The sequence below is a fragment of the Parasteatoda tepidariorum genome, chromosome 8, assembly GCF_982258835.1.
Source record: "Parasteatoda tepidariorum strain Cologne lab strain chromosome 8, Ptep-v5.0, whole genome shotgun sequence".
Taxonomy (NCBI): domain Eukaryota; kingdom Metazoa; phylum Arthropoda; class Arachnida; order Araneae; family Theridiidae; genus Parasteatoda; species Parasteatoda tepidariorum.
In genome coordinates, this window is record NC_141762.1 from 54,215,405 (window position 1) to 54,239,256 (window position 23,852).

Consider the following 23,852-nt stretch of genomic DNA (forward strand, 5'->3'; position numbering starts at 1 on the left):
CAAAAACGTGAAGAAACCTTTGCGCGATACCCAAGCAAGGGCATAAAATGGAGAATACAGATGTAACGAAAAGTAATAAAAGAAAAAAAAATCCTAATTGCATGAGAACTTTAATTATTTGAAATGGTATAAATAACATGAAATAATGTTTCAAGGCAACAATTTGATATAAATGACAAAGCACTGCTTGCATGGAAATGATATAGGATGTTTAATATGGTGTGTGATTACTTTGAACAGTGAAGGCTTTCGCACACCTTTTTTGCATGGATGCGATGAAGTTATCAATGAGACTTTGGGGAATACTGTTCCACTTTTGACGAAGTACAATTTACAAGTCTTGAACAGTAACGGGAGGCCTTGATCTTGCAACAACGTGTCGTCTGAGTTTGTCCCAAGCATGCTCAATTGGATTAAGATCAGGAGATCATACTGGCCTACTCCATACTCTGTAAAAAGTGATAAAGTTCAAGGAAACAAACTGGTTTTTTTCCGGATTTTTATCGATAAAATTATTTATACATTTAAGGAATTATATTTGGATGTCAAAAATGGCGACTTGAATTCCTAAAATTAAAACCTAAAAAATTTAAAAAGTCTTATGAAGTGTTTATTACCCTGCAACTCTGCCTTGTTTCGAAATAAATTTTAAGAATGAAATAATTGAGTTACCAGTCTTTATCTTTTCGTGAAATGTTCATGAGAACATTGTCCCTTAATGGGTTAAAGTTTTTTCAAGGAAAAAAAACAAGTTAAAATATGTGATGGATTTATATGTTTAGAGTAGCACGCATCAATTAAATGGAATATTTGCCGAAAAAAGAGTCGTGCTACAAAAAATAAAAAAAGTTTGAAAAGTATTCCATTGTTTTCTTGCTCCCATCTAGTAAATTTACTTAGAATTCTCAATCGTAAATAAATTTTTACTTCACAAAATAGGTGCGGAATAATTTACTTTGTTCTGAACATCCAATTTTCACTCTATAAGTGAATTCACGCGTTCTTGGTGTTGGTGTTTTATTAGCTTTTTACACAAATCTCGGGGAATTGTAAAATATTGAGTTCTTTGTTTATGCTTCGAAAAATAAGTTGTTCGATGTCACGCATTTGATTATGTCTAACAAGAGTTCAGTGACATTTTTTATTGACATGAATGGACAACATCGCGTGACTTCAGTTTACGAAGATGACACAATATTAGATAAGATGCGACTCAGACAAGAATTACAGATTTAGCTTACAGAATGAAACAAATGTTCGACATGTTACGGCAATATCAATCAGTTTCTGATATTATGATGATTTTATGATCAGTTTGGAGGTTTTATTGATCAAAAAAGAACGTATTTTTAGAATTCTAAAAGTTTTTACATCGTTCAAGATTTAACTTTTACTCATACATTAACTCATTCGTGCTTAGCGTCCTTTTAATGGGATGGATCCTTTTTCATAAAAGGAAAAATCAAGAACTCAAGATATTTTCAATCACTTCACATTGTTGTAATCTTGGGATAATTTTGACTATGCTAGATATATATCCATCCCAGTCACGTCGGCTCATCTTGATATCCAGAAATCTTATTGCATTCATTTGAATGCTGAAACCCTTGTAAGCATTAGTTCCTTCCCACCTCTTAATAACTTGTGGAAATACCTTTTACCCTGATTTGCTTCTCGGCCGCTGTGTTTTTTCTTGTTCTATTTTTCATCTTTTTTTTTCTCTTTCGACTTCTGCGGTTTTTCTAGTTTTTGTTTCTTACTTTTTTCTTCTATTTTAGTTGACAACTTTAAGTTTCATTTTTTCAAATCCGTTTTGTTTCGTTACATTCACGTCTGTGCAATCTTGAAAATGGGAACCTATTTTTTGTTGCGCTTGAAACATGTTGACTGTCATTTTGTTTTTATATATTTTTGAGGTGTATGAAGTTTTCAATCAGCCAATATCTTTTCGCTTCAGTTTCTTGAGATTATTTACTTAATTTCATTTAAGTAAAGCATGCCTTATTGTTAATATTTATTTCGCAGAAAACAGATAATACAGTTGAAATAATTTACATAAGAATCTGAAGTTAGGGCACAGTTAATAACATCTCTGATATTACTCGTCATGTCATCTTATTAATGTTAATACTCCTCTATATGCATAGATGTATCTTAATTATAACCTCTTACTCGATGGATGATATTTGCAGTTTTTCAACCCATCTCTTTTTTTCCTCAATGTATTTTTCACTCCACTGATTACACCTCAATGATTCGACAACTTCAGGATGAACAGGATATGCGTCGCTTTAAGCCGCAAGAGTCTAGTTACATATGAACTCTAATCCTAGTTGGAGCACAGTGCTTGCTCAAAGCTGAAAAAATATATCCACAAACATGTACTATCACTTTATTACTCCCTTCTTTGTTTTCTGAAAATCCAAGGCTAGGGACATTAAGGTTTGCAGCAATATTATTCAGGAAGCCAAAGCCAAATGCTGGTTGTAGAAAGAAGGTTTTCATAGATAGATCAAATCCCAAAACCGTGACTTCTCATCATATTGATATTTTAGATAATTTTCATAATCAGCATTGAGAAAAGAGTAGTCCAAACTTTGCTTAACGGTCCCAAGAGCCCACTTACACGACGCTTAGCCCTAGTAAGAGCTCAGAGTTTTTTCAAAGCTGAAGGAATATATCCACAAATATGTGCAATCGCTTTTTCCCTTCTCTGTTTGTTTTCTGAAAATCCATGGCTAGGAACATAAAATTTTGGAATAACATTGTTCAAGAAACTAAGGCCTCCTGCTGACTGTAGAAAGAAGGCTTTCAAAGATGGACCACATCCCAAAACTATGGCTTTTTATCATATTGACATGTTGCACCATTTTCATAATTATCATTGAGAAAGAGGGTTCTTTCTAATTATAGACTGACCTTAACGTTAATAAAATAAATAACTAATGACTATGACAGTTATTAACCCTTTAACGGGTCCTTTATTTCTAGTAAAGTTAAATTAAAGTATTTTAGGAATTGAAATTGTTTTAAGAACAGTAATTGATATATATAAAAAAAACTCATTTAGTTTATAAAAATACCATTTTTTTGGTGGTAAATATATTTAACGTGACCTATTAGGAACTTACAGACTTTTATTTTTCTTTATTTATAAAATAAATTCCTTAAATGCTACAAACTTCAAAAGGAATTATGTATTTTATAACTTTTATACGTTTTTCAAAAGTGACAAATGGTTACCAATTTTATTCAAACTCACTTCAAGAAAGCTGAAGTTATTGAAAAATGGAAACCTAAATTAAGAGTGGTAAAACGTGGTGGTAAGTATACTTACCACGGTCTTCAAAAGGATTAAATAGCAAATTATTTGCTAAAAAGTGTTATTTCATGTGGCAATGGAGACATCAAAAAAAAAAAAGAAAAAAAAAAACTTATCAGTTATCGCAGGTTAAAAGTAAAAAGGGTTAATCTTTGATCTGATTGGTTGTGAGTATACTTTGGTTTCCGTAACCTGCTTTCTTGTAACAATCTTAAATTTTTATAATTATAAAATTAAAATAAATACTTTCAGCTTTTGAAAAAACGAAATGAATTTATTTAATCAGAACAGCATGTCTGAAATAAACTTTATGAAACCAAGCTGTTTTCATTAAAATAGCTGAATTATTTGGATTCGATTATAGATTTTATTATATAATTTAATATGGACTATCAAATTTCTACTTATTAATTGGGACTTTCATGTGACCAAAATAAACAATATCGCTCTATAAATTCTTTACAATACTAACCCAATCTAAAAGTGCATTTAGGAAATAGAACCATAGTTACTTCAACGAAAAACAAAATTAATTTATAAGTTTACTTCTTTAAATTGAGTCTTGCTTCAGATTTTGTTTAACAGTTAGAAAATATTAACATGTAAGTACTTACCAGCCAACTGAAAAATAGTTTTACTATAGTATAAGCGTTATTATTAAAAAAAGACCACCATTTACATTTTACGTGCCTCAATATTGTTCGTGCGTCCTGGTGTTATCCACTTAATGGTTGCATTTTAAGTTTATTTTATCAGAACTCTTTGCACTCTCTGTTTTGGAACGGTAAATTATTTATACAGTCGACGCTCGATATAACGACACTTGATGTCCAAAGGAAAACGAACCTTAAAAAGTGAGATCATTATAGTGTGAATACCCAAAAATACCGTAAATAATAAAAAAAGGATTGATTTGTTTGGAAAAAAAGTTCTATACATTAATAATAGTCAATAAACTAATGTAATAATGAAATAAATAATCCCAAGAAACTGAAGCGGTATTTCGTGTTCTGTTTTTCATTTTTTTTCTCGGCTTCTGTGGTTTTTCTAGTTTTTTCTCACTTTTATTTTTTTCCTTTTTAATTCGCAACTTTTTGTTTCGCATTGAAAATCCCTTTTGCTTCTTCTCATTCACGTCTGGCAAGTCTTGAAAATGGAAGCTTGTTTTTGAGAGCTTAAAACACGTCGACTGATATTTCTTATTTACATATTTTTGAGGCACATGAAGTTTTTAATCGGGTACTAACATAGTAATTATGGGAAATTTCGACTAAAATATCGATTTTCTTATTATCCATAATTAATCTTTAATTCATTACTTCTCCAAAACTTTTTAAAATTTTTCATCTCTGATTTTTAGAAGTCAAGCTATAGTTATTTTTTCGTATTCTGACGGACGAAATCAAAAGCAAACTCACAAAAACGAAATGAAAACGTTTTTTTGTTTTGTTTTGTTTTGTATTGAGTATTTGAATCCCTATTTGTTTGAAAAAACCATATTTTTAAGACAAGCAAAATCCCATTTTAGGAAATATTTTCAAATTATTAATTTTTTTGCAGTAAGAATTTTCTTACATTTCAGAATTTCCATGCATTTTAAATGTTTTTTCTGTAGCACGTTGGTTTTAAAAAATTTCTTAACGCTAACACACATTACAAAAAAAGTTTACTAAGGAATTCTTCGAAATTTTTGAAATAGATTTTGTATTACGTTAGCGTTGTTTTGAATTAAAAGCTAAGGTCTAAATTAGAATTTGCTAGTTTTATCAAGTTTTAAGAAAGAATATTTGGAATTGTCCTTTAAAAAATTGATTTTAAACAATGTATTCAGTTCGATTTAATTATTGCTTTTTTAAAAATGTTTTTAAGATTTTAGTTCAAAGCACAGCCAATCACATTATTGATCTGGACAAAATATTTAGAAATCTGTGCATTACAATTTGTTGTAAAGCTGTTAGCATGACATGGAAATTCGTAGTTACCAAACTCAAATTTGCCCCTTATTTATAAAAGTATTTTATAAATTTTTAAACTTTACTTCAAATTTATAATTTCAGAACCCACTAAATATAGAATTAAAATTTTAATTGAGCTGCCGGCCTTAAACGAAAACTTATTAATGTAATTTTTACAACAGAAAAAGGCAGAAAATTTTCTAATTAAAAAACGTTGGCGCTTTTCTTTTTTAAATTTCTGTCTAACATTTTAGATGATGTAAAAAACTTATTGCTAATCTATGAAAACACTTCGAAACATTAGATTTAAAATATTTATTAAAGTTTGAGATAGTTTAGTGTATTTCAGAGCATTTCATAAATTTTTTGAAAGATGTTAACCCTTTTTTTCTTTGGAATCGAAAATAAGTATTATATTATTAGAATTAACTAATTAATACAGACTGTAGAGATAGACGTAGAGCCTAATAAATGCATTTGACCGTTGATTTCTTGAATTAGTTTTGGTGCTTTAATCTCAATAATTATGATTTGATTATATGAATGAAGTGGTATATGTATCTCACTACTAGTAATTTTCTGGTTTGTGACTTCCATAATATATATGTAATTTGACGGACATTAATGTTAAGATATTTTATTCGGAAATCAATTTTCATATTTAAATCTCAATTGTAACGTTTTAAATCAATATAATTATGAATATAATAGATTCAAATTTGAAATTTTTTATATTTGTTTAGATCAAGTATAATATCAAGTATACAAATTTATCAATAGTTCTTTTCTGTTTGAGATCTTTATTCACTTTTATGAGAAATATTAATCTCGTTTAGTATATTACTCTTAACTGAAAGTATGACGAATTTGCAATAGTCTTGACGTCTATTATTTACCAGAATTGGATGCCCAGAATCCAATTTTTATTTTATATGCATTTTTCACCTTTTATAAATTTTTTAAAGGATACTTTTACGTAAATTAACACAAACCGACTGGTTCCGACATAAGTTTTTTTTTTAAAGAAAAAGCTCAGTTAAAATTTTAATTTTATGTTTGATAGGCGCTAAAACTATAAATTTGAAGTAAAGTTTAAATTATTATATATTTTTCCAAATAAGGGCAAATTTGAGTTTAGAAACTGCAAATTTTCATGTCATGCTAACAGCTCTACAACAAATTGCAATGCATAAATTTCTAAATACTAGGAGGCTTCGCCCCCTGCTCGCTGACGCTCACCAACCCCCGGAACTGCTTTCACAGTTCATTTCGGATTGCTTCGCAATCCAATGCTCGCTTTGCTCGCTCATTGGATACGTTCTTAACGTCTAGTTTTTGTATACTTTTTTGAATACTGAAGTTCCGAAAACTTTCACTGTAGAAAATTCTAAACCTGTACATTTCAATATTAATTTGAAATTGCGAACAGTTCACATATTTTTCTTAATCACACTATTCTAAATTTCAGTTGTTGAGAAAAGTAACTGTCGTAAGTTTTGTTTTAAAGTCTTTCCCACCAGAGAGCTAAAGCCATGTGTTGTAAAACAATATGAAATAGTAGTCTGCCACTGAACGCCGGATGTAAAGCATCGGCTTTGATGAAGATAATTTTGTATTTTTAATTCTCTGAAGGGTGCCACCTTAATAAAATAGAATTTGTAAAATAAATGTATATATTTTTGATTGTTGATGAAGCCCATTATTTTGTGTTTTCATCAGTGTTCAGAAGCAGAACAACTATAAGTTTTTTATTTTATCACAAAAAAATGAAATGTATAAAAAACAAAGAAAAAAGTAAGAAAATGAGTATAGTCATTATAATATAGTATTTGTCAGTTAAAATAAACCTTTTTGCTTAAGTCTTTGCTAACAATTCAAATTTCTCCGAGGCAATTTTAAAGTATAAATTAAGGTAGGATTGTTAAGTTGAAACACAATATTTTTAGTTTTGATGTCAACAATACAATTCAATTTTTCACAAAAACGATTGTTTCCATTATTAAATTCAGTGTCAACAATTCAAATTTTTCTGAGGCAACTCTTAACCTGTAAATATTAATTTTTTTATGTACGCGTTTCTAAATGTCAGTATTCAACCACAAAACAACTTAAAGTCCTCAAATTTAGCATGAAGTTGTAAAATGTAATGAAAGAGGGTCATAGCAATAATGAAAGTAGCAGTAAAGTTTGTACTGTAAAATTAAAACAATATTTTTAATCAATGAGCCAAGTTCTTCAAGAAGCAGTTGTAGAAGTAGGTTGTTTTATTTAAAACTTTTTATAGAATTTCTTTAAGAACGCAATTGTTAATTTGGGCATTTGGCGATACAACACTTTTAGAATTGAAGGATTTGTTACGTCAAGCGCTCAAGTATCATAATTTTGATCTAGTTGCGCTTCTATGTCATTTTGATTTATGTTGCTAAGTTAACTTTCAAAATATTCTATGGCTGGCAACAGCATTTTTATTTTTTAAGTTGTTTATTTCGATTTCTTTTAGAATTCGTTATTTTTTTAGCGAAATGTTTTTTAACCTAACAGAATTCTCTGCCGACTGTTTTCTCTATGAATGAAGAAAATAAAGTAAATATTTAACTGTTGTGAAAAGAATCTTATTAGTTGTACAAAATACTTCAGTCAAAATTTGGGAGCCGCGTAAAGGTCTGGTTTCTTAGGACAAGCGCCTTATCTGGGCGTCAGCGTGACGTCAACGTCCCGCTGACGCCAACAAAATACTGGTTTGTTAGCTCAAGGCCTGGTTTCTTAGAACTAGCGCCTTATCTGGGCGTCAGCGGAAAGTTGACGTAGAGCTGACGCCATAAAAATACTTTTTTGTTAGCTCAGCGTGAGCAGTCGGCCCAACGCAGACATTTTCTCTCATTGCGCATGCGTTAATAACGTAAACAAATATTTATTTTGAATTTGTATTGATTTTGTTATTGTCGACCAGTGTTTTAGAGAACAAATAATGACTTTGTCCAAGAAAAAACACATTGCAGCTGAGCTAAATGAAGAGTGCTATGTTTAATGAAGAAGCTATGTTTAATGTCAAAATCAAAATCTTGGCTGATTTCAATGCGCTGTTGGATGTTGTCCGCCATTGCTTCTGTGGTTAACGTCACGTTGTAATCCAACTGCAGTTGAGTTGGACGGCAATTGTAGTTCAAGATGAGCGTTCGATGACGTATACTATCAAACTCACAAATGGACCAATCAGAGGTTAACGCTGATTTCCAGCTGACGGCGTCCTGTCCTAAGAAACCAAGCCTTAAGAGAATTATATATATTAGATCAGAAACACATCATTAATAGGGAGAATGCTTTGATGTTTTCAAAACAAAGCAAACGTTGCCACCGGCAGAAAAGAAATACAGCTAAAATTTGGGAGCCACGTAAGAGAATTATATATAATAGATTTTGTCCAGTTTAATAACGTGATTGCCAGCGTTTCGAATAAAAATCTCAAAAACACTAAAGAAAACAACAATGAAATCGAACTAAACATATTGCTTAAAATAAATTTTTTAAAGGAAAGTTCCAAATATTCTTAGCTTAAAGGAATTAAATTGTTTCATACGTTTTAATATTTTAAAATTACATTGCCTATTCCAAACCTTTTTACGATTATTAAATGTAGTTTGAAAGGCGATGAACTTTTCCCCCATTCATAATCGTCGATATCAAAAGGCGATTACGTCAGGGCGTGTGTATGATAACTAATTACGACTCGATTGGATGAAGAAAAAAAATTGAATCTTTAAAGTACCCATTAATATTTAAATCAAGCACATCCATTTTGCATCTCCGATATTTTCACACCGCGCCTACTGACCTAAAGAGCTTTTTCTCCATTTTTCTTGTTCTTTTCCTATTTTTGGGATAAGCCAACCCTTTAAGCTACTAACCACACCCTGAATAGGCTAAATGTCAACGAATATTGAATGAACTGAAGGGAAGTGAGAAAAAAAACGTCAACAAAGAGTAGCACGTATTCATGATCAGGCACGTTTTTAATTCACTCATATAGATAATAATATACATCACGCCTCTTACCAAAAACAACTTACCATCTTGTGGTGATGTAAGTGGAAAACTAGTCAGCTAGTCAAGAAAGTTGAGAAAAGTTGGATCCGTTATTCACTTGTGTCATTGTAATATGTTTCTTTTCTTACGAACGTATAATTATAAAAAGGTTTGTGATTAATTAGCAACCTGACAATGACACACAAATAATAATGCTTGCATGTGTTGTTAATATTGCGTTAGAAAGCTTTTCTATTGTATTGTTGCTCTTTGGATGAATTGAGAAAATTAGAAAATATATATGCATTAATTTTCTGGAAAATGAAGTATCATCTATAAATTTTAATTGGATTCACTGTTTGGTTGCTAATGAATAAAGTTAAAAAAATATTAGGAGAATGTATTATATATTTTTGTGTTAAATAAACGTTCAAATTAAAAAAAAAAAAAAAAGAAAAAAAAAAAAAAACTAGATATAAAATAATAAGAGCAAAAGAGTGATTAGTAAGCTTTTTCTTCAAATTTATAAAAACTGTCCACAATAGCTACTATTAATTTAATTTGATAATTAATGAAAAAAATTAATAAATAAAAATGTTCACACTGTTTTTAAAAATCAACATATTGGTATAAATATTGTTAAAATGGAATTTAAAATTTGTGTGTTTTTTTTCCATCATTAACCCATTAACCACTGAAAGTCGCGTACTTTCTAATGCTACGGTTCCCAATTCTTTTCGGCTATGGAATTTATTAACTTAAGTGCTAATTCCCTACTACTGTTTTCAAAACTATTTAGATGCATGCAATGAGCAAAAATGTGCAAAATTTTGTATCTCAGTACTTGATAACTAGGTCGTTTTTTTTAACTTTATAAATGGTGAATAGTGGAAAGAATATAATTTAGTAAGTAACAATTTATCCCGTTTCAGTAAAATATTTGCGTCTTAGATAATTTGTTTATTATAATAAATTTAATACAAATATAATGGAAAAAATTATTTTCTTAAAAAGAAATCTAAAATGGTGGATAACAAGAAGAAAATGTGCACTAAATGAACTAAAATTAAATATTTCAAAATCAAGTATTTAAAATTAAATTTATTAAATGGGTTCATTACGATCATAACGAAATATAATTTATCTTCTCATTTTTGTAATCACTTTTGAATTAAATATGATATAAATACTGTCACATATTTAATATCCAGGTATACGTAATTATGATAATTATTAATATTATGCTTTTATTTATGAGTAAAATTGCAACATATTAAAATGTTGGTTTTTCTAAAAACGTGTTTTTTGGAATTTTTAATTAAAGTGATAGCTATTTTAGTTTTATTTCTTTGATTAAGTGGTCAAAATGGTAAAATTTGACTATCGTCTTTTATAGCTGTCTTTACCATCGGATACCATTAATATAAAATAGCCATTAGTTAAAACATTGCTTTAGTATCAACAAAAAAGTAAATATCTGCTTGCATTTTTGACAAAATACTCCTCTTCATTAAGTCCTGAGAAGGAAGATGAATGAGAGAATTTCCTTTTGGCTCTATGTTTAATTTTCTTGCCAAACAGACAGATAAATTCTTGGAAGCCCCCCAATGGAATGAAAATCGAAATTATTTCAGAGTTAACGAAAATATATGTTTGTGAGGGCGTCTTCCCGACTCTTGGCTGACGTTTACCAGTTATTGTTGTTTATGGTGTGTTTTAAGTTTTAGAAGTTGGATCAGCTGGATAAATTTTCACAGTTCTTTGCTAGGCGTTTTGGAACCGAAAACCGAGAGCAACAGATGCCAAATGGAGCGTTTGTTCAATGCATATTAACGAGGGTGGCATCTATAAATACGACATTTTTTTTGTCCTAAATGGCGCCACAACATGCTGAATTTGTTTTGATTTGGTGTTTGTAAGAATCCACTATAAAAACGTAATAAAAATCTAGAGTTTATCACAAAAGCACATTTTATTTTATTTATGATACCATTTGTATGAACAATCGGCTGAACAACATGGCGAAATTATACAGAAAATCCATGTGCATACTTTGAACGATTGAATAGTGCCGTATATCTGTAAACTATCAACCAATTTAGTCCTTTTTCCCGACCAATTTCTCAATTGACGAAATAATAATATAGTGTAGTAAAAGAAATCTCTTCTTCTTACCAAATAAATGCTTATAATGAAATAATTTAGTTATTTCTCATCATCGTTTTTTAAAAAGCATTGATACTTCGAAGTGGAAACATTGATACCTCATAAATTAACACGAACTATGGATAAGCTTCTTATACTAGACAGAGTTTAAAATGCATGCTCAAGAAAATGATCATAGCTCGAAAAGCCTGCTTAAGAAAATGAACATAGCTTGAAATGCTTGTTTAAGAAAATGATCATAGCTCGAAATTCCTGTTTTAAAAAATGGACATTGCGTGTTTGAGAAAATGGACAAAGTTTGAAATGCGTGTTTGGGAAAATGAACATAGCTCGAAATGCTTGTTTAAGAAAATTAACTTAGCTAAAAATGCATATATTGAATTTGTGCTGAACTTAGAAAAAGAGCATTTTTAGTTGCGTCCATCTTCTTAAACACGCTTTTAGAGTTGTTTCAATTTTCTTAAACAAGTGTGTGTGTGTGTGGGGGGGGGTGCTAATTTTTTTTAATCACGCATTCTGAGCTAGGTCTTCCGAAATAAGCGTATATTTCGAGTTGTTATGACAAAAATACACTTTTTTATTTGTGACACAATTTCGTGGCTTCCAAGTGGTTCACCAAAACAAGTGGAAGTAAAATTTATATTATGGCACGTGTTCTTTGTTTCAAAAAATTTATTACAAAATACATTCTGTGCTGCCAAAGTTTTACACATTTTGGGAAAATTGCGCTCAGTGGTAGCTAAGTTTATGTTTTAATTTATGGTTCTTTGTTTTGTAAAATTGACTTACTGTTAATTTCCACTCCACTACATGTAAATAATTAAAAAGTACATATGAAATGTCACTTTGATCCCGTTCTCTAGTGGTATCACAAAAACTCCTTAAAGTAGCAGCAAAATTGCCAAAAATTCTGCAGGCTTAAGTTTATATAGGTCTATCACTATATAGAATATTTAGCAAAAAGCATTGTAGTTGGCAGCACTGTATCATCTACATTTACATCTATACTCGAGTTATATTTTTGCTATGGTAGGAAAAACAATTTTATGTTAAAAACATTAATTTTGCTAATAAGAAAAAGCATTTACTGCCCGGACAAGTTGGTAGTTATGGTAGTTCCCTCCGCATATTCGTCAGTAAAAAATGGATATGCGTCGGTAAAACATGGATTTCTTACGGAGTGCACGATTTTCCATTTCATGTCTTTGAAAAATCTTCTGTCAAAAGCAAAAAAAGCCGGCAGCTAGGTGAATTGAAATAAAAGTTTTCAGTTCATTTACTTTAAAATCAACAGTTGAATATTCAGACCTTTGTTTCCTTTTTGAATTGGTTAAAAAGATGGTTACTATGAACATCGAAATTAAAGACGTGACCCTTAAAGACACTACGTACTATTTTAAGTAAACAAGCTAGAAATAACTGGGAAAACAAAAATGATTTTTCGTATTAATTACAAAAATAATATAAACATTAAGATATTAATATGCCTCTTTTGCAATATTTATATAAACCATGAAAATATAAGGAACAAAAAATTATAATTAAAACAAATGAACATTGAGTTTGGAATTTTTGTAAATAAAATTTCAAAATTTCGCATGATTGACATATCTTATTCCGATAAAAAAAAATTCTGTGTGCGGAAAGGAAGGTTTTTCTTCACAGTACAGCCTATCTTCACTGCATAATAACTCTCAGAGAGAACCGGTTTTGCACGTTATTGCCCTGTTAAAACTTAGTGATCCTCAAAATGAGTAGACATTTTGAATGATGAACATAATCCGTTCTTCATCTTGGGTCTTCAATTATTATTACATTGAATTATCTCATAATTAATTCCAATCAAAGTTCGTTTTAAGCAATTTTAGAAATTCTGCGCATTAACAATAATACTAGTTCATTAGTTTAGTTCATTCATCTAATCTATTATATATAATTCTTTTACGTGGCTCCCAAATTTTGGCTGTATTTCTTTTCCACCGGTGGCAACAGTTTTCATTTAGTTAAAGAAGTACTTTGTACAACTAAATAAGATTCTTTTCACAACACTTAATATTTACTTTATTTTCTTAATATATACAGTGAACAGTCGGCAAAGAAGTCTGTTAGGTTAAAAAACATTTCGCTAAAAAAATAACGAATTCTAAAAGAAATAAAAATAAACAACTTAAAAAATAAAAATGCTGTTGCCAGCCATAGAATTTTTTGAAAGTTAACTTAGCAACATAAATCAAAATGACATAGAAGCGCAACTAGATCAAAATTATGATACCTGAGGGCTTGACGTAACAAATCCTTCAATTCTATAAGTTCTGTATCGCCAAATGCCCAGATAATATTGAAATGCACAGGTTTAGAATTTTCTACAGAGAAAAGTTTTCGGAACTTCAGTATTCAAAAGAGTATACAAAAGCTAGACGTTAAAAACGTATCCAATGAGCGAGCAAAGCGAGCATTGGATTGCGAAGCAATCCGAAATGAACTGCGAAAGCAGTTCCGGGGGTTGGTAAGCGCCAGCGAGCAGGGGGCGAAGCCTCCTAGTTCCTTATAATTTTATATTGCTGTTTAAAAAAACATCTCTTTCATTTGCTTAAAATTTCGGATCTACAATAAAATAAAGTTTTTCTGAGTTTTCGCCCAAAACAAATAGTCAGCTGAATCAATTTAATTCGAGTTTGAAATCTTTGGTGCAACTTTTTTGAGAACATTTATTGTCTATCACCTGGTAGAGAGTGAGCGCCCAACAGGTGCAATATTATTATTATTATTATGTCGTGAACCAAATGAATAGACATTTAGAATACAATAAAAAAGGTTATCATACTATCAGTTCAAGGGCAGGGTGTTGCCGTTCGAGAAGTGTTACTTTCTCCACCCTTTTTTTATTTGGAGACGTTCTATCAAAGGGATTTATATTCCATTTCAATCGAATATTTAACAACTTTTATGAATCTTTAAAAATAATATGTATGGCTCATTAGAAACTACTTTCAAAGCACTTTCGCGGTGGTAGTGTGCTTAATTCTTTGGAAAAAGACATTGCAACTTGTTTGCTAAGCAATCACAAATGGAAAAATATTTACTATTTTAATTTTAGGTCACTAATTAGGAAAATTACTTAAACGAGAATAATTTGTAACACTATAATACTTACTTTACTTTATTTACAAAAATTGGGCACCTGTGCCGCGCAGAAGGCCAATATCCCATACATCATGAAATATTACAAAAGTTAAAATAAAAAACAGTTTGAGTTCAGCAGTCTATGGGCTGGCTGTGTAACAATATAATACTCATACTCATACTCATATGTGGTAGTTATGTTGTTGTTGCTGGCCCACACGGTTATCGGAGCTAAACCAAGTCTATGACTCCAGAGACTCTGAGCAAGTCTGTAACAAAAAGTGGACCTGAAAAGAGGTCCACTTTAGAGATATTTAGTCATTGAAGTATATGTTTGGGAGTAGCTTGTTGGTCGTTACACTTAGTGCAAACAGGGAAAACTCTTGAACCATTACTGAACAACATAGTTCTTAGGTGACCGCTTCGAAATCTTGATATAACCGTCTGATCCCGCCTGCTGCACTGAAGGGTCAGGCTGCCACCTGGGCGGTTGCACTGATACCAATGATAAACAGGAGGGGCCACAGGATCACGAAGCCTGTTAAAACGGGAGTGGAGCTCCGAGAAAGTCAGAGATGCCGAAGAATACAGGGGCAGATCAGTTCCGCTCTTAGCCAAGGAGTCTGCAATCTCATTACCCTCAACATCGACATGAGATGGGATCCATTGCAAGTGTATATTATAGGAGAAAGAAAGGGTCTTCAGCTTGTTTAAAATTGAAACTCCATCACTGTCACCCACCCCATGCCAATCCGAAAGGTGCTGGATTGCACTCCTACTATCGCTCAAAATCCAGATGTCATTTGATCCATGTGGTAGTTATTTTAGCATCAGCCTCACGAGGGGCTCTAACTAATTCATCTGAGTGGGAATGTATAATAAATCGCCGAAGCGCAATTGAATGGTGAAAGTAATACTATAATGAAATAGTAAAACACTGATAAGTATTAGGTTTTGTAGAAATAGGTGGTTGTTAATGAAGTGTTGATTTTAAGGTGATACAATACGTATTGTTTAAAATTTATATTAAATTAAAAATTTATCACGGCTTCAAAATGTAATTAATGCAATTGATTAAAAATAAACAAGTTTTATTTTATTCATTTAATACACTATAATTTTTAAAGTTGTTAAAGATTTTATGTTAGACTGAAATACGGAATCAAATTCACATAAACTATGAATTTGATTTCGTATTTCAGTCTTTCCTTCAGTCATGATGGAAATATCCGTTTCAAATAATAATTTAGGTAAACAAGTTTTTAAATCTACTTTCTTGAAAGTAACGATTTTAAGGTACTAAAATATTTTGCATATAAGATTAATTCTTGTTTTAAATGATTAAAAATATATGCAAGTTAGATTTTATGGTGCCTATTTTTGAGTATGGGGAACATGTCGACTGTTATTTTTCATGTTTATATATTTTTGTAGCGAATGAAGTTTTAATCAGGTAATATCTTACGGTTCCCACTACCTACAAAAAGTAAATGAGCGGTAGCTAAGATTTTAAGACAACTAAAAAATGCTTAATTTTATCCTTCAAATGTTAATCATGAAATTATTCACGAGTTCTTTTCTGCATCCATATATATTTCCTTTAAATTAAATATTTATTGATATCTTAAAATCAGGGGTGTCAAACTCAAAAGCTAACTTGGGCCAAATAAGCAATGCTTAACTTTAGGTAGGCCGCAAAACAAAACAAAAAATCAATGTTCATAGAAACAAATATTTTTATTTTGAATAGTACATTGTAATAAACATATATAAAGTTTAATTACTGTTTACGTCCTGATACTTGACATCTCCACTCTGCTACTATCTTTCCTATTTCGAGAGAAATTTTATTGGCCGTGACTATTGACCCAACGTGAGCGTTATTAATATGGTTTCGGACAGGAGATTTATTTCCATTCATAACAGAAAGTAATTGCTCGCACTGATAAGTACTTCCAAACATGGAATTAATTTCATATGCGAATTTTCGAGTATTTTCGAACTTTCCGGTAAATATTTGTAAAATTCAGGCACCACCCACTTCAATGAATTTTGCCTTCATATTTGAGTCGCACTGAATCTCAATCACTTCCATTTGCATATTACTGGGTACTGAGTCTATGTTTATTGAGAAAATCGAAGAAAACAAACAAAATTTATCTTCCAAAGAATTAAAATCTTTAAACCCTGTTTCAAATTCTGTTCTAAGATTTGAAATTTTTTCTGCGTATTTTTGATGCGATGCAGTATCATCTAAACTAGATTTGTTCTTGTTGCACGTTGGGAAGTGCGTTAAATCTTTATTTTTCCGTTGCCTTTCCCAAAGAAATAGTTTACATTTGAATGCTTTAATTGTGTCAAACATGTTCGTAATGATCTGATCCTTGCCTTGTAACAATAAATTTAAATCGGATAAGTGTTCGGTTATATGAACCATAAAAGATAAATCTTGCAACCATATTTGATCGGAGAACAAACTTGTATTTTGATTTTTTGCTTGAAAAACTTACATATTTCTTCTTTCAAATCCCAGAATTGTTTGAGAACCTTGTATCAAGATAACCAACGTACCTTGCTATAGTAGAATAAACCTGAATGTGTACTATCTGATTCACTTAAGAAAGCAGTGAATTGTCGTTGATTTAAGCTTCGAGATCTTATAAAATTTATAACTTTTTTTATATATGACAAAACATTCTACATTTTGATTACCTTCGTGCATAGTACTTCTTGATGTATAAATACAGTGCGTATGATGAATTTTTGAACCGTGAATTTTACTAAGTTTTCGTTGCAGTAATGCTACGAGGCCGTTGTTTTTTTCCGGTCATGGGAGGAGCGCCATCTGTAGCTACAGAATATAATTTTGACAGAGGTAGATTGTATTTTTGCAGAAGTTCGAAATTCACATTTCTATTTTATTTTTACTTTGCGTAGGATGTATTGACTGCGCCGCAAAAATGTTCATCTTGGGCCGCGAGTTTGACATCCCTGACTTAAAACATCTAGATCAGGGGTTTCCGACTTACATGAGGCCGGGGACCCACAATTAAAAACACAAATCAAATGGCGGGCCGCAACTTTATCAAAATTTTATGTAGGACTCCTTTATGTTTGAGGGAACATTAAATATTACTGTCAGATTTTTACCAAGTTGCACAAAACAAAAGTATTGAATTACAAATTAAAATTAGAAGTAGATTTTTAAAAATATTTAATTGTTATTAATAATATTTTTAAAAATATTAAATAAATAATAAAAATTCGGGCTACAATAACTTTAATGTGCACCTATGTATTAAACAATTAATGTGCAACAGATATCTAATTGTTAAGATACAAAACTTTAAAAAGGTTGACATTAAAACTTACATAGTAGCACACATAATATTCAATGAGAAAATTGAGGTTTGTCTGCTGCAATCACCAGAGAATAGATATTTACATTTTAAATTTACAAATGTGTGTGTAAATATTTTCGTCCAAAATGAGTGGTTTCAAAAAGTTAAATCGGAGAATTTCTTCAAGAAAATTTCTGATACGCACATGCTAAATTATATTCCCAAAATACAAAAAATTGAAATAAAAAAGAGAAACATACATGATTATTTTTGAATTTGAATAAATATTTTCTTGGATGCAAAACTTGAGAAATAAATTTCTTTGCACCGTTGGCATGTTAAATTTTGCAGAAACGACGAAATTAAGTTTTTATTAACGAGAAAAATATTTTAAACCCATATAGATTTTTTACGAAAATTGTCCGCAAAAAAATAACAACTAATATATTTCAGTTCGCGGGCCACAAAAAAGGGCTTTGCGGGCCGGATGCGGCCCCCGGGCCGCCAGTTGGAAACCCCTGATCTAGATATATATCACCTTCGCTACCTCTTTAAAACATTTTCCAGACCGTTGGAACAACGTATCTTACCGCATCAGTTTCTTGGGATTATTTATATAGATATTTAATAATTCTTTTTAGAAAAATAGTAAAATTTAAATGCAGTAAGTAAGACACCATTTTACAAAATGATTTTTGTATTAAACATTTATGTTAAAAAAATATATGTTTGGCTGTAAAGTTTGTAAAATGAAATTCTAAGCCTTATCAAGAAGAACTTTAAATATATATTTTAAATTTTTTTTATATTTAAGTCTGAAATTTTTCACTGTTTTATTATTGTTACAGTTTGTAATTGGTCATTTGTTACTTTACTGACATCTATGGTTAAATGCAACTGAAAACTTAAAGCTAAAAACGGTTCATTAATTAAAAGGAAAATAATTTTAACCTTGAAACGTACCTAACGAAAAATTATGGTGGAATCACAAATCGTGCTCTTTAGAATTATGGAAGCGAGTTTATATTGAGATGACATTAAAAGGTTACGCCCATATAAATGTCACTTTTACTCAACAGTTAATTCGAATTCTGACATTGATCCATCCATGCCCATAATAGTTTTCGGAAGTAGTTTTCAAGACAGTATCAGCAATAACTTTTACATATTATACAATAACGAATAGATACTGTTTTTGCAATTTGATAACGTTGATGTATCATTTGAAATAATGTCAAAATTCAGAATGCAAATTAATCGTTTTGAGAGTTTATAATGCATGTATTAACCGAATCTTAAGAAGATCAAGCTATGAATGTTTTTTGTGTTAAGAAAACCGGTATTTTTAACTCAATTTTTTATGTATCTAAAAACATTAAATGAAAACTTGTTTAAGGTACCATTTTATACTAAGTCTTGGTAAAATTTCAAAATAACACGCTAATAGAAATAATAAATAATACATAGCGTGGAAAACCTATGTTTATTTAATATATTGTTTTATAATCAACGTTGAACTGACTACCGTCTATCACTGTTCAACACCGTAACCTTGTAGTTTTGAACCCAATCCAGAAGACAAGGGAACTTCTGGATCAAGCATCAGAGCTATGTAGCCTTCGTAAAGGAATTTTTGATGGACTTAGAGAGGAAAAGTACGGAAACTTTCCACGGTCAGCCCGATTTACATCGCTAGCCAACAGTGGGATTCGAACCTGGCTCACCGCATTGCGAGGCGAGCGCTCTATATCTTAATCCACCGCGGCGTGGAAAACTATAAGATAATTATCATTAAGCAACACAAATATCATAGCATGGTGCTGCCCAGATCTAGATAGAAAAATATAATCACCAAATTTCCAGAGCCTAAGCCTATTATGATATTCTTCTAAAAATGTATCAAATCACAACCTTTTAATATATATACAGTTATACAGTTTAATCCATTGTTTTTATAAAAAAAACTCCAGTCTTCTATGAATAATATATGCTATAAAGTAGGCGAGACAGAATTAGAATAAAAATTAGCAATGAAATTAAAAAAATTCTATTATTAGATCATATACATAAACTTTTGAATTTTTGACTAAGAGCAATTTTATAGGAAATTTCTTTATAATTTTATAAATGATATTGTAACAATATGTTATTAAGAAAGTTCAGTAACATTTAAGATCTAAAATAAAAACGGAACTTACGTAATCTTCCTGATCTCCTGATGCTATAACATAAATTTGTTTTTTACCAGTTTTCTCAAACTGTGGCATAACTCCTACCATCTTGCTTAATCCTTCAATAACAAAATCACGTATATGACTGAAGTAAGCGTCTTATGGTTTAGGATTTTATCTGCTATTTATACATGCGCTTTTTAGCACGATTTTTACCTCGCTATTTATTCTATTCCAGATGGTTATAAGAACACATTTGAATAAGGCGTATTAACAATTAGTAATATCTTTGGCTATTCTACTTTGAATCTGTTGCATTTGCAAAATAGAACTGATTCACTTTCGTGGAATGCGTACGTGAGATTATAAAAACGCGTTGTTGTTATCGCTATTGGTTGTCAGATACGTCTAAATACGATAAAGTAAAACAAGTTTAAATTAGAAAAAAGATTAGAAATACTAAATTGAGGTAGAGTTATCTGAAAATTAGTAATTTGTTGTTTGCGTATGGCATTTGTGTTTTGACTAAACAAATTCTGATAACACGATTCCAGATTGTTTTTTTTTTGTTTAAGTTAAGTTTACATTGTTTGTTTATTGTAGGAAACTAAAAACAAATAAACACGTGTAAAATGTTGTGCGCTACCTATCAAAATGTTATTTAACCGTTTCGCATTTAATTTATTTAAAAAGAAAGATAGTTTGTAAGATAGAGGGGTTTGACAAAACTATGGAAACACTTATATACTAACTCTATGTAAAAAATTTTTCTTCTAGCAGCAAATGTTTTGGAAGGTTTTCAGTTGAAAAATTATTGCATAATTTGAAATATCACGCTCAAAACTTTTAGAAATTAAGTCATTTTTACACTTGCAGAATTCGGATCGACCAAAATGAGTTGAGGAAGCTAATAATTCTCTGCGCTGCTTTGCACGTCTGCAAAGCTACAATTTGAATTGGATTTTCTCACCAGGATTTTTTAACAATAATCGGAATACTAAGTGTCTCCACTTCTTTGTTACTTAAGAAATGGTAGGAATATATTTCAGTTTATGATGTGATATGTATACGCCCTATACGTTACACCTATACGTCTTTTATAAACTTGTTCATTCAGAAAAAAAGTAAAATAAACCAAAAAGGCATTGTCGAAAAAAAAAATCTGCAATTTTCCAAAACAAAACTAATTTTGATTTTAAAATCCCCACACCCGAATTAGGTAAGATAAAGTACTTATATAAATGTAGTAAAAATTTGGCCCTCAATGTTATTCGTCTCTTTTATTAACCCTTTCCTGTGCAGTGTAGTCAGTTTGGCAAAACTAATTTCGCAAATGCTTCAAACCACTAGAAATGCAAAACAAAATTTTTTTTATAATCGTCGTTGAACAGATGAACCAAATTTGAGTTTACGACTATCAGTGTTCAACTCCGTAGTCTTGCAATTTTGAACCCAATTCAGAAGACAAGGGAACTCCTGGATCAAGTATTTGTCAGAAATTTGCCCTTGTGGAGGAACTACAGAGACCCCAACTTGCTCTGGACAGCGGATTAATATTTTTGAGAGGTAGTCCTTTAATGTATGATTACTAATTCAGTAAATTCGATTCATTAAATAATAGCTCACCATTATTTCTAAATAATTTAGAAGCTTATGTGATATACTACTTTGTTACCATTAAGTTGTGTTGAGTCTTTTAAAAAAGAAGACAAAATAACGCGAATATCTCCAAATTTCAGTTTGTAGTTCTCTACCATTTTCTTAAAAGATTTTGTCAAGTCCGTAGCTGTTTCTATCTCTGGAACTAACCCCCATTTGCAATACATGGAGAGGAAAAACACGAAAACCTCTCACAGCCTGACAAGAGAATTCTAACCCATGATCCGTCTACCACTGAGGATATTTTACGTCAGCACTGTGATTGGTGTGAGCCTCCTCACGGTTTTTTATAGGTAGTCCGATCAGACCATTATGAAGGTAAATCAGTTTACGAAAGAGCCATTTAATAGAAAATCTATTAAAAATTAGAAAGTGGTAGTCGTAAATATGTGTCTAAAACTTTTTTAAATTTATGAATATGATTGGTTTGTCTTATTTACTTGTGAACCATTACAGATTCAATTCTCAAATATACACTCTATAACTAAAAAATCGACGCACCAAGAAGCAATCATCCGATTGCTTTGAAATTTCGTATGCGTGAATGTTTTGAACAGATCAGGCAGGAATGATGCCGACTGGGGACGTATAGTCTTTAGCGACGAATCCCGCTTCCTGACGATCATCGAAGACATGTTTGGAGACGCACAGGACAGAGGGGGGATCCTGCCTTCACTATTGCACGCCACACCGACCCTCAACAAGGCATTATGGTCTGGGGTGCCATTTCCTTTGACAGCCGGAACCCTTTGGCCGTCATTAGAGGTACACTTACTGCACAGCGGTACGTCGACGACATCCTAAGACATGTTTTGCTATCGTTTCTTTTGCAGCCCCCTGGGCTGGTTTTTCAGCAGGACAATGCCAGACCACATACGGCACGTGTTGCTATAAACTGTTTGCAAGCTTTTCAAACTCTTCCTTGGCCTGCCATATCACCAGATCTCTCTCCCATCGAGCATGTCTGGGATATGATGGGAAGGCGATTGCATATGGCATGGAATGTTGATGACCTCGTTCGATAATTGGATCGAATTTGGCCGGAAATACCGCAAGAGACCATCCGGGAGCTTTATCGGTCTATGCCACACCGTGTGGCAGCTTGTATCCAGGCTAGAGGCGGGTCAACACCTTATTGAACTTGTTACTGTAACTCTGAAATAAATTATTCAATTGTTCTGAAATTTTAATCACTTACTATTCTGTTCATTGTCTTCCTATCCACCAATTTTCGTTTCAATCGGACAATTCCTTCTTGGTGCGTCGATTTTTTTTATTATAAAGTGTATATGATAAATTTCTCACAAGTACTTTTAAAATAGAATTTGGGTTTATGCGCACAACTGGTTCACTTTTTAAATAGTCTGCGCGGACTACTTATAAGTCTGATGTATGAGGTGATGGCCGGGTGCAGAATTCGTATCGACAAGCCATCACTGGGATTCGAACTCGGGTTACCACCTTGGGATTCTATCCCCTGAGACACCACAGCTCATGTAAATTTTTTTATTTTTAAACGTTTAGCAACCACTATTTCTTAAAAAACAAAGAACTAAAGTACGTCGCTCCATTTAAAACGCACTTTCAGAGGTCGCACTTGCTAATGTTCTGTCAGTCTAAAATTTTCAACGAACAGCTCATAATAAATAATTCCTTTTCATTCTCATCAAGTGCACACCAGAACCTTCCCTGCCGTTAGTCCTGGTTTTGCAACCGTTTCAGCTGCTTCACCTAATTTGACCACGATTGCTTTCACACAATGTTGTTGCATGTGATCGATTTCTCGTCACCAGTTACCCCCTGTTTAATCTCTTCGAGACGGGCGAGTCATACTATATGCATTCTCAGGGTGTCGATAATCAGGGTAGAAAAGATAAAACTGGTAGCCATATTATTTTTATAGCAGTTTATTTGTGGGCGGGGTAATAATAGTTTGCTTTATTTAATTCGCCACTACTTAGTTCAAATTAAAAATTGCATAGTTACATTTTTAGCACATTAGGATTGGATGCGTTAGATTTAAAGTGAAACCAAAAATAAGTCTGTCAAATTAGCTATGCTCAAACTGAAGCCTTTTATTTTTTACTATCCT

The 23,852-nt window shown here is 31.4% G+C and overlaps 1 protein-coding gene across 2 annotated transcripts in view; it reads right to left on the reverse strand.

Moving 5' to 3' along the window:
- The window catches only part of LOC107452244 (prolyl endopeptidase FAP), a 120,809-nt gene that overhangs the window by 85,301 nt on the left and 11,656 nt on the right, over positions 1 to 23,852 (reverse strand). The window contains exon 1 of one of the 2 annotated variants that reach the window (XM_071181374.2): positions 20,129 to 20,439. The exons of the other annotated variant lie outside the window; for it this stretch is intronic. Within the exon in view, the coding sequence (XP_071037475.1) occupies positions 20,129 to 20,209 (81 nt within the window). The 5' untranslated portion in view covers positions 20,210 to 20,439. Of the gene's footprint in view, positions 1 to 20,128; positions 20,440 to 23,852 lie in introns of those variants that run through there. 2 annotated transcript variants of the gene reach the window in all.